The sequence below is a fragment of the Eucyclogobius newberryi genome, unplaced genomic scaffold (genome assembly GCF_026437365.1).
Source record: "Eucyclogobius newberryi isolate DKJ021-1_F unplaced genomic scaffold, fEucNew1.0.hap1 SCAF_19, whole genome shotgun sequence".
Taxonomy (NCBI): Eukaryota; Metazoa; Chordata; class Actinopteri; order Gobiiformes; family Gobiidae; genus Eucyclogobius; species Eucyclogobius newberryi.
Window position 1 is genome coordinate 31,557,350 of NW_027315823.1, and position 12,910 is coordinate 31,570,259.

At 41.8% G+C, this 12,910-nt stretch overlaps 1 protein-coding gene across 1 annotated transcript in view; it reads right to left on the reverse strand.

Annotated features, from left to right (window-relative positions):
* Positions 1 to 12,910, reverse strand: part of megf6b (multiple EGF-like-domains 6b) — a 93,218-nt gene that overhangs the window by 42,175 nt on the left and 38,133 nt on the right. Inside the window, exon 5 of the mRNA XM_072452915.1 lies at positions 5,233 to 5,355. Coding sequence (XP_072309016.1) covers positions 5,233 to 5,355 — 123 coding nt within the window. The remainder of the gene's footprint in view (positions 1 to 5,232; positions 5,356 to 12,910) is intronic.

Genomic DNA, 12,910 nt, shown 5'->3' on the forward strand with positions numbered 1-12,910 from the left:
CCTTTGACGAGCGCTCGAACATAGTATTTGAAGTAGCATTTGTGTACAAATACTTCCACCTGCCACCCGACCGGATGTTTCACACGTGATGAGTGATTGATGCCTCGCTATAAACAATGCGCCTTTGGATTGCCCTTTGATACGGACATAAAAAACACATTTACAACAGGAATGCCGCTGAATCGGAGCGCCAAAAGTCAAATGTGGTTATTCTTGATCCAAACATCTGAGAGAGGAATGAGCCGTGCAGTTAAATGGACTATTCAGAAGCTGTAAGCACAAGGTTCTCAAATCTGATGCCAACAAATACGGCTACAAGTGCACGGTATATGGAACAAAACAAGGTCATTTCCAAAAGTAATACAGACTTTTAATATAGGTTTAATAAAGGAGTGGTAATATAATGTCATGGCGTCAGAGGAAAGGTATCTAAAGTCAAGTTCAGGCACAATATAATGAGTTAGCTCTGTTTCTCAGACATGTTCACATTACCTCATTAAATCTCATAAATCTTTTAATTAAATTCAAGGGCAGACGGTTAATGCTTGGAGAAATGTCAACAATGAATCAAAGAAGAAATGTTGTAGGTGCAGTGCAAGGAGTCGTTTTTGTAGTAATTGTAGTAGTGGCGGTGGTGGTAGTTGCAGTAACAGTAGTAGTAATTCTAGTTTTAAGCGATGCTGTGTGTAGTTGTATTTGGCAGTTGTAATGGGGAAAAGAGATCAGTCAGTCAAACGTTATCTGTATAGAGCTTTACAACAGCAATAAGAGAACCAAGGTGTTTTCTGATATAAAATATAAAAACAAGTCAAAATTCTATACAAAACAAGACAAATACACAGCACTGTATTAAAGGCAATAGAGATAATACTGTAGTAGTTGTGGTTGAGGAAGTACTTGTCATAATAGGAGAACACTGTAATAATAGTAATAGTAATAGTAATCGTAATGATAATAATAATAATAATAATGATAGTAATAGTAATAATAATAATAATAGTAATAGTAGTGGTAGTGTAGTACCGGTAGTAAAAATAGAAGGCAAAATAAGTTTAATTGTAGAGCACAAAAGTAAACACAAAGGAAATTCAAAATGCTTTACAGAACAAGAAAGATGCATTCAAATCAAAATACAAAATAAATAATGCTTTTAAAATAAAGTCAGAGTATCAAATTCACAACTAAACAGAATAGTTTAAATAATACTAATATTATTCCTGCCCTCACCTATGGTCATGAGCTTTGGGTAATGACAGAAAGGACAAGATCGCGGATACAAGCGGTCGAAATGAGTTTCCTCCGCCGGGTGGCTGGGCGCTCCCTTGGAGATAAGGTGAGGAGCTCGGCCACACGGGGGGAGCTCGGAGTAGAGCCGCTGCTCCTCCACGTCGAGAGTAGCCAGCTGAGGGGGCGCCTCCCTGGGGAGGTGTTCCGGGCATGTCCCACCGGGAAGAGGCCCAGTGGAAGACCCAGGACACGCTGGAGGGACTATGTCTCTCAGCTGGCCTGGGAACACCTCGGGATCCCCCCAGAGGAAGTGTCTGGGGAGAGGGAAGTCTGGGAGTCCCTGCTTAGACTGCTGCCCCCGCGACCCGGCCCCGAATAAAGCGGAAGAAGATGGATGGATGGATGGATACTAATAAGAAGAAGAAGTAGTACTAGTGGTGCCCAGAGTCATAGTAGTAGTAGTAATAGTGGTGTGTTTGTTTGTTGTCAGTCAGACAACAAACAAATCTAGAATTAAAAAAGACCAAATTAATCTTTTTTAATAGTAGTAGCTGTTGGTTCCACAAGTAAAATCTGTGTCTTTAAATAATTTGAATTGAACACTGCATTTTACATTTTCACCTGTGTTAACTTTCAATGCCCCATAATGTCTATACTCACCCCAGCTGCCACAATGTTACATTAAATGAAGCTTTTACAGTGCGAGTGTTTGGACTGATGTGACATTTCTAATGGAGAATGATGGATGCTAAACAGCAGCAGCAGCAGCAGCAGCAGCAGCAGCAGCCCACCCGAGGTACAGACATACACAGGCCAAACCACTACTGTGAAAATACATGAGCTCCACACTGGGCTCGGGTTAATCACTTCAAGCTCAATATTGAGACTGGCAAACCCTTTTCTCCTCACCTTCAGGGCTTTACTCCATGAATTTGGCATGACAAGAGAAATATTAATACTACTCTGACCACCTGCATCTGTGATGGACCAGCGCAGCCATTTAAAATAAAGAATAATGTCCATTTATGTCCAAAAAGTACTCAGCGAGACATGCTTTCAAAGTCGGCCAACAGTAGCATTCTCCTGTCAAGGCTAGATGCACCCAACCATTAAATACAAGGCTTAAATATCTTTCAAGTAATTGCAGTACTCGGCAAAGAGCAAAATATATTTTTTTATAGAAATGTATAGTTTAGACCTCTGAAATGCATGAGATTCTCAGTTCATTTCTGAGTCTTTTCTCATATGCAATGCTCCTGGTTGGATTTACATCGTGCTCACTAAGCCAAATTCTACTTTATAAACATTTTTAAACACACATCGCTAATCACACTCACAATTTTAGATTTCCCCCCCAGTATCGTGCAGCCCTACACTCTTTCCATCTCTGTCAGTCAGGACCACAGTAGCCATCTAAAGCCTATTGCCCACAGTGAATTATTGCTAACCACTAAGTTAGCGGATATCTTTGGTCGGACTCTTGTGGGATTTCCTCTGCTCCGCTCCTCTCTCCGGGCCGTCACGCCGACTGAAAACTGATCGCTTTTGGCACACACACACACGCACACACACGCACGCACGCACACACACACACACACACACACACACACACACACACACACACACACACGCACACGCACGCTCCCAATCATTTCGCTACGAACTCTGGCCAAGCGCAGGCAATTAGGGTTATTATTACAGAAAGACGTGGTTTAATATAATGGCAGTCTGAGAGGGCAGACAATGCTCCACTTTCAATCAAAGCCAGGAAAAGATTGGATTTATTGCTCGAAGTAGGGTGTTTATTATTTGACAGACAAGCTGCTACTACAACTACAACTTCTACAATAACTTCTACCACTACGACTCATAAAAAGTGCCATTGCAAAAAGCTTAAAGGGGACATATTAGGCTAAACTTTAATGAGGTTTTAACCGCGCTGCGACGGTGTTTCCTCATCATTAGTTTACTCAAAGTCGTATTTTGATTGATTCATGCATGTTTGAGTAATCCTGTATTGTCCTGCAACCGAGGCTCAAGTGTTCAGAAAATTCCTGTTTTCACTTACCCCCTATCTCCGCCCACGTCCATGTACTTAGCTGTAATTATTTGAAAATAAATTAATACTCTGAGTGATATATTTAGGTTTTTAAAATGTCACAAAGCCACATTACAAAAATAAAAATATCCATCTGCAGCTTGTTACAATGAATGTCACTATGAAGAGGCGGAGCTTATCATGTCTGCAGTTTGCTTATCATGTCTGCAGTTTCTATTACAAAGCCGTTTTAGATTAATATTACGGTTTTCAATGAACAAAATGTAAAATGCTGATCTTCGCATGATATAGTTCAATACTGTGTCCCTGAAAAATGCAGAATATGACTCTTTTTGTGTTAAATGTGTGGTTTACTATTAGTCAAGTTAAATTTGGCTGTAGGATCTGTTAACATTGCAGATCAGTACTAGTGACATCTAGTGGTAACATGTGAAGGTGACAAAATGTAACGCAACAGCAGAGGAAAAAGCCAATATTGGACACAAGTTAGCGTTAAAATTATTGTAATGAGTAATTATTTAGTCCAAAGCACAAACACTTCTTTTTCATTGGTTCTATCTGCCAGTCGTTTTTTTTTTTTTTCTTTATTTCTGGGTTAGACCACATGACCCTGACCTGTGGAGTGCCCCAAGGGTCAGTCCTGGGTCCCCTTCTGTTCAACCTCTACATGCTGCCGTTAGGTCAGCTGATACGCAGTGAAAATGTGTCCTATCACAATTATGCAGACGAGTCAGATCTATGTTTCACTATCGGCAGGTGACTATGGACCAGTAGATTCACTCTGTCACTGCATCCAACAGATCAGTTTGTGGATGCAAAACAACTTTCTCCAGCTGAACTCAGACAAGACTGAAATTATCGTTTTTGGCCAGAGAAACAAAGAGAAAGTGTTAGCGGTCACCTCCAGAGTCTCGCTCTAAAACCTACAAACCAAATTAGAAATCTGGGGGTAATAATGGACTCAGACTTGAACTTTAATAGCCACGTAAAATCAATGACATCAGCAGCTTTTTACCATCTAAAAAACATTGCCAAAATCAAAAATATACTGTCAAAACCAGATTTAGAGAGACTTATCCATGCGTTTGTCTCCAGTAGATTAGACTACTGTAACGGCTGCTCACTGGCCTCTCCAAACGAGCTGTAAAACAGCTGCAGTACATCCAGAACGCTGCTGCTCGGGTCCTGACCAGAACCAGGAAGTACCATCACATTAGTCCTGTTCTCAGGTCTCTGCACTGGCTCCTGTGGCTCAGAGAATAGACTTTAAAGCAGCTCTGCTTGTGTACAAGTCTCTCCATGGCCTAGCACCAAAGTACATCTTGGATATGTTAGTGCCATATGAACCATCTCGGACTCTGAGGACCTCAGGGACCGGCCTCCTGCTGGTGCCCAGAGTCAGGACAAAACATGGGGAATCTGCGTTTCAGTTTTATGCAGCTAAAATCTGGAACATTCTTCCTGAAGATGTGAGACAGGCTTCTACTCTGACAATGTTCAAATCTAAGCTAAAAACAGTTTTGTTTAGCTGCGCATATGACTGAAAGGATTTTTTCTTTGCACTCTTCTCTTTTGTTTGTGATTTTATTTGTTTAGAAAATCAGTTGGATTGATAATTTTTTATTTAATTAATTTTATTGTATTTCTGTAATTTCTTTGTGATTTGAATGCATTTTTCCTGCTGTGTGAAGCACTTTGAATTGCCTTGTGTATGAAATGTGCTCTACAAATAAACTTACCTTGCCTTAAAATGATCTGGGAAATACTTTTGGTTTCCCCGTCAAATATCTAAGACTGTTTTACTAGTATTTCATTTATTTGTGTCAGTCAGTTTTGGCCTCTTCCTTCAGTTCAAAAGCGCTCTATTTTCTGTACAAATATAAAAGTATGTACAGATTTGAGTAGAATCTAGAAGATTTGAGAAGACAGAACTTTATTGATCTCACCTTGACAAGTCCTCCCGTCCTCGTCCAGCCTTTGACCTGGAGGACATCTGCAGTAGAAGCTCCCGATGGTGTTACAGCACAAAGCCTCACAGCCTCCGTTTGTCTCCTCACACTCGTTTACATCTGGAACACGGGGAAAACATGAACGAGACAAAAGTTACAAGTCACAAGAGAACTATGTTCTTATCATCGCTCTGTCTCTCCAAGGCCTAGCACCAAAGTACATCTCAGACATGTTAGTGCCATATGAACCATCTCGGACTCTGAGGACCTCAGGGACCGGCCTCCTGCTGGTGCCAGAGTCAGGACTAAACATGGACCGGCCTCCTGCTGGTGCCAGAGTCAGGACTAAACATGGACCGGCCTCCTGCTGGTGCCAGAGTCAGGACTAAACATGGACCGGCCTCCTGCTGGTGCCAGAGTCAGGACTAAACATGGACCGGCCTCCTGCTGGTGCCAGAGTCAGGACTAAACATGGACCAACCTCCTGCTGGTGCCAGAGTCAGGACTAAACATGGACCGGCCTCCTGCTGGTGCCAGAGTCAGGACTAAACATGGACCAACCTCCTGCTGGTGCCAGAGTCAGGACTAAACATGGACCGGCCTCCTGCTGGTGCCAGAGTCAGGACTAAACATGGACCGGCCTCCTGCTGGTGCCAGAGTAAGGACTAAACATGGACCAACCTCCTGCTGGTGCCAGAGTCAGGACTAAACATGGACCGGCCTCCTGCTGGTGCCAGAGTCAGGACTAAACATGGACCAACCTCCTGCTGGTGCCAGAGTCAGGACTAAACATGGACCAACCTCATGCTGGTGCCAGAGTCAGGACTAAACATGGACCGGCCTCCTGCTGGTGCCAGAGTCAGGACTAAACATGGACCAACCTCCTGCTGGTGCCAGAGTCAGGACTAAACATGGACCGGCCTCCTGCTGGTGCCCAGAGTCAGGACTAAACATGGACCGGCCTCCTGCTGGTGCCAGAGTCAGGACTAAACATGGACCGGCCTCCTGCTGGTGCCAGAGTCAGGACTAAACATGGACCGGCCTCCTGCTGGTGCCAGAGTCAGGACTAAACATGGACCAACCTCCTGCTGGTGCCAGAGTCAGGACTAAACATGGACCGGCCTCCTGCTGGTGCCCAGAGTCAGGACTAAACATGGACCGGCCTCCTGCTGGTGCCAGAGTCAGGACTAAACATGGACCGGCCTCCTGCTGGTGCCAGAGTCAGGACTAAACATGGACCGGCCTCCTGCTGGTGCCAGAGTCAGGACTAAACATGGACCAACCTCCTGCTGGTGCCAGAGTCAGGACTAAACATGGACCGGCCTCCTGCTGGTGCCCAGAGTCAGGACTAAACATGGACCGGCCTCCTGCTGGTGCCAGAGTCAGGACTAAACATGGACCAACCTCCTGCTGGTGCCAGAGTCAGGACTAAACATGGACCGGCCTCCTGCTGGTGCCAGAGTCAGGACTAAACATGGACCGGCCTCCTGCTGGTGCCAGAGTCAGGACTAAACATGGACCAACCTCCTGCTGGTGCCAGAGTCAGGACTAAACATGGACCAACCTCATGCTGGTGCCAGAGTCAGGACTAAACATGGACCGGCCTCCTGCTGGTGCCAGAGTCAGGACTAAACATGGACCAACCTCCTGCTGGTGCCAGAGTCAGGACTAAACATGGACCGGCCTCCTGCTGGTGCCCAGAGTCAGGACTAAACATGGACCGGCCTCCTGCTGGTGCCAGAGTCAGGACTAAACATGGACCGGCCTCCTGCTGGTGCCAGAGTCAGGACTAAACATGGACCGGCCTCCTGCTGGTGCCAGAGTCAGGACTAAACATGGACCAACCTCCTGCTGGTGCCAGAGTCAGGACTAAACATGGACCGGCCTCCTGCTGGTGCCCAGAGTCAGGACTAAACATGGACCGGCCTCCTGCTGGTGCCAGAGTCAGGACTAAACATGGACCGGCCTCCTGCTGGTGCCAGAGTCAGGACTAAACATGGACCGGCCTCCTGCTGGTGCCAGAGTCAGGACTAAACATGGACCGGCCTCCTGCTGGTGCCAGAGTCAGGACTAAACATGGACCGGCCTCCTGCTGGTGCCAGAGTCAGGACTAAACATGGACCGGCCTCCTGCTGGTGCCAGAGTCAGGACTAAACATGGACCGGCCTCCTGCTGGTGCCAGAGTCAGGACTAAACATGGGGAATCTGCGTTTCAGTTTTATGCAGCTAAAATCTGGAACATTCTTCCTGAAGATGTGAGACAGGTTCTACTCTGACAATTTTGAAATCTAAGCTAAAAACAGTTTTGTTTAGCTGTGCATATGACTGAAAGGATTTGATTTGTACTCTTCTCTTTTATGTCTTGAACTGTTTTGTGATTTCTGTCATGTCTTTGTGATTTTAATGCATTTTCCTGCCGTGTGAAGCACTTTGAATTGCCTTGTGTACGAATCGTGCTCTACAAATAAACTTGCCTTATCATAATATCCAAACATGTCTGCGGATGTAACTTGTGTAGCATTTTCTTCTTGTTTTGTTTCTAAAATCCGCACTAGTTTAGTTTTGAGTGAAGAAGAAAATGTAATAAAGTGATGATATTTATATTACCTGACAATCGATGCAGTTTTATACCTCGTCAGTTCTTAAATATGGATATATCCATCACAAACTTTTATCATGAAAATCCTTTATATGTCAATGTTTATTTCTTTAAACAGAACATTTCAAAGTCAGATCCGTCTCAATTATGAGTCCATTTTGTGGCTTCATATCCTCAGATATCTCAGCAGATCCGATCTCCTGGTGCTCTTCTCAGACGACACATAATTACAGGGGTCGTGTATAAGGCTGACAGCTTCACAAAGAGCACAGACAAACTCAGCTACTGTGTGTTTGATAACTACAGATAAAAGAAATATGACACTGATACTACCAATACTGCTACTATAATGCTACTGCTGCTACTAATACTACCTTTATTACAACTAGTGTGAGTGGTTATTGTCGCTATTGTCGGTTTTCATTTCATAAAAACAAGGGTGGCCCAAGACAAACATTCCAGTGACTATAAAAAACAAGATTTAGACATAATAAAATAATAATAAATAAAGTTAGGTATTTATTACACTTTTTATAACACATTTCACATCCTTTATGACTAATGATTACAATCGTAAATGTATTCTTCAGCTGTGTAATGTCACCTGACCTATATTGTTGGGAATGAATATATATATATATATATATATATATATATATATATATATATATATATATATATATATACGGAAATATTTATTACATTTGACCTTGCAAGACCTTGTCCCATCTACACATCAATACTACAATCCTCATTTTTACCACCAATACAAACCAAAATATGTTTTACCTTTAGGGTTTCAAAGCAATTTGCACCAAGGAAACATACACTGCTGTGACAACAAATTTGTAGCAATTATGTTGTACCTTTAGGGTTTCAAAAGCATTTGCATGAAGGAAACACACTCACAACAGCAGTGTACGCTCTGGAGACCAGGCGAGCTACACACCTTGCTCAAGGACACAACAGTTGGTAGAAGAGATTGAACGTGAAAGAGGTCAGGACGCTCCACCAACTGTACTCATATTTACAGACAAGGCAGTCAAAAGCTGCAGAGCGGAAACAGACCTACATCAACTGCATTCTTGGACCATTATCTTCATGTGGCCATTTGTCAGAAAAGATTAGAATCACTGAAGATCTATGTGACATGCTGGAATTTAATATTTGACATCCATACTGAAGGAATCTGGGCCTGTACTACTATTGTGATCATTATGGCTGATACTTTCAATAATCAAAGTTCTACTAATATTGAAACTTCTACCTAATGTACTAAACTGTACTGTTTATTGTACTGTACTGTAAATTACTAGTTACAATAACACAATAAACGAATCCACAAAGTGTGTAAATGTATAAAAACATGATGGAAAACAAAGTAGAGGGCGCGAAAGTCCAGTTTTATTTTTAGACAAACATTGATAAAGCACAAACCAGCAGCACTCGAACAGCCAATTAAGAGATTTCCCTTCACTTCACAACATCTGGAAATGTTCAGACCAAAACACAGCAGCCAAGTCTGAGTGTCTTAAAGGCTAAAGTCCTGAGTATGTCATTAAGAGTTTGATTCAATACCAGAAAGGTGTTTTATGGGACTGTAAAGCTTAATTAGTCTTGTCCTACTGCTAATGACTAGGTAATTGCAGTTTAGATTTCACTGGTTTAAACGTGCACAATCCTCCTGCAACGTTTTTCTTTTTGTGTTTGAAGTTTACTGCCATAAGTGAGAAACTGTAAAATTAACATGAAAAATATAAAAAAATATATATTGGAAAACGTTTTTTTTTTTTTTTTATTATTTACAGCACGTACGGATTTTTGTGTGGTTGTCTCTTTACTTTATTTTGTTTACAGCGATGACCTGGTATTTTAGCCTATTTTCAAATGTAATCTTTATAGTAATTTATATTTGGCCTTTTTATATCTTATGGGTTCATTTTAAAAATCCTTTGAAAGCAGTTTGTTGCATAAGTGTATGATTGAGACAGAGAAGGCCCCTGAGTCCCCCTCTGAGGCCCGTCCTCTCACCCTCCTCCTGCTCCTCCGGCTCCTGAGGCCACACACCTGTGAGGAGGTCAAACTGCACTGTCCTGGGTCACTCTACACAATGTTTTGCCCAATCAGCAAACAGGAATGTGAAAGAAGTGCCTGTAAAACCATCATTAATGAACTGACAAGTTTCTTACCAGGTTCACTTTCAAAATATGTTGTAAATATCAGTAATACTTGTAGTTTGTGTTGTACTGTAGGTATCCCTAAATATATCCTTTGGCACTTCCCATTCTGTTTTTCAATGTTTTGTTTTTATAGGATAATATTGGTGAAAAGGGGATAAGACTGGGGAAGGACATGCAGCAAATTCTCAGAACCGGATCCACCAAGCGGCACCATTTTAATGTTGGAAAGGAAAACAAAAGCTGTAATAAATAAAACTATTACCGGTACTTCCTGGAGGACTCACACTATTATATAAATACTGCTAATGCTGTTTACTTCAACCACTGCTAGCATCATAGTCAAGAAGTATTCCACAATCTCCTCTCCTAACGCAGGTGCTTTTATTTTATTTTGAAAAGAAAAAGATTACAACCAGGAGGCAAACCTTCCACCCAAAAAGTACCAAAGTGAACTTTAAATATTTCTCAAATATTTGTTAGCTGTTCCTGTCGTACTGCTGTATGGTGTTATGCTCTTTGCAGTGTCCTACAAAGTACAAGAGTAAAAGCTAGTTAAAATCATATGTACTAGCCTACGACCTCAGAGCAAGTGAGCCTTGGGGCTAAAGTGACTTAATTTCTCTTTTGTTCCATCAATCCTTCGTCCGTGTGGCCTCCAGCTGAGTGATCCAACACAGAGAAGCAGACGAGGAAGTGCTCGTCCTGACCCGGCCCAGTGAAGGGGTCCCGTGTGGAGCCGCTCCTCACTCCTCACTCCTCCCTGACCTGCACCTCACCAGGAAAACAGGGTGGAAGTTTTTTCAGGCTCAGATCAGACAAGGACCTGTGTTATGGGAATCTAAGCTTGGATTAGGGAAAGGTCAAAGTTGAATTCATGCAGCGGTGCGAGGCCCCGAGATCATTCCATCATGTATTAGGAGAGCTTCTGCTACTGCTTATTAATCCGATTTTAATCAAATTCTCGTTAATAAAAGCACGTGGTTTGGTCAAACTTTGGCAGAATAAGTTTTGTTGTTCAAGAAGACCTATTGTGCTGTTAAAAAAAATAATAAAAACGAAGTAAAGGGGAATCTGGGGAGCGGTCAAACTGTTGGAACAATGGTGTCTTGTCTGTAGGAGAATAAAGATGACATGCACTCTAAATACAACTTTGATTGGTTAAATGAGAAGTGAGAACAATTATAATATTGTTAAAAGCTCCTAAAAGTCGATTTGTATTTGTTTGAATGAAATACAAGTTGAAATACAATTGTTATTTTTGCCCAATATTTCTAATACTATAATTAGCTTTACTACTACCACTGCTACTGCTCCAACTACAATTACAACACCTACAGATCAGCAACTAAATGGCATTCCTGGTAAGTACTGCTACCATTACCCACAGCTATGCCATTTGTCAGTCAAAGTATGGATCACGTGAAGGTCAAAAGTCAACTCTCACAAGGTGTAGCAACAAGTCAGCTCTACGACTACTACAAGCAATATACTATAGTCCCCCTAAAGGCTGGGCAATGGGGCAAAACACATGTTTTCTTCTTGTATTGATCCATCCCAATTATCTTTTTGATTGTAGACCTCGCATTGCAAAAACTCAAGCTAATCTGCTATTTAGAACTGCTTTTTCATTTATGTTCTAACCCAGAGAACACAAATAACACCAAAAAACGATTCCAGATGAATGGAATGTCCCTATATCACACCCAGAATATTGTTGAGTTCAGCTCCAGGTATAAACAAACTTTTAAAACTGATTTGTTGTTGTCAAAGTCACCCGTTCAAGCTATTGTTATGTCTATCATGTAAATCTGTAAACAGGAAGACAATGAAAGTAAAAAATATCAAATGAACTGCATCAAAGTTATTAGATTACTTCATGAGACAAAACGATGTGCTCCTGGAAAGGGCTTGATATATTTGGACGACATGGAAACCTATTTGTTTAGGTCTTTAGATCATATACTGCTGACAATCTTATCAACATTTCAGCCAATTTACAGTGAAAAACAAATGCAGTTTTATTCATTTTGCTGAATACTCTGTGGTGGGTGCACATTTCAACCAACAAATGACCTTGGAAATACAAAATCTACTGCAACCTCTCTGATTTTCAAGCCACAACACATTTTATCTTAACGTTAGCTTTTGTTCTTCTTCTTCTTTTCACAGATGACACAGCTGCTTCTGTTTACCAGGTGCAGGGAAGATGTTCTGGACAGAGACAGCGGGAGAGGACGACCGGACTGAAGGGGTTGGTAATGTTGTTTAACTGTGACGAAAAGAAATGAGCTGGAACTATTTACTGCACACCATTTTTACAGGAAACGCATCCCGACCTTTGAACTCCGATCTAAATGACCCTTCACATGTTGTTGTGGACGACACGCACAAAGAGGGCACCGCAAACACAAAGCAACAAATGTCTGGCATCTCACTGCAACAAAGAGTGGTAGTTGTGTGTCAGGATTTTCCATAGTCGTTTTATGTTGATCCAAACCAAAGAACGATGGATTTACAATGTATATGTTCATTTAACATGAAATATTTAGATGGAAAAGGATGACACAACAAGTCCTAATCCTTTAAGCCTTCAACTGAGACTGTCAAACAAAATGATCTAAACTACAGATAGAGACAGCCTGATTGTAGTATTTTAAATCTTTCTCTAAATATCATACAGAAAAGCAGGATTGGATTAGTTTTAGAGGCGCAAACAAAAAAGTACACACAAATAGAGAAATAAAAGACAGCTTGGAGAACACACAACTGAACATAGCAAGCACAATGTATTCCTGCACTTTTTGACACCAATTGCTTCCGTATTATACAGTGGACAGTTGTAAATAGATTAGTTTGTGCTTTGTGTGCAGTGTGAGTGAATATGATCTGTATATTT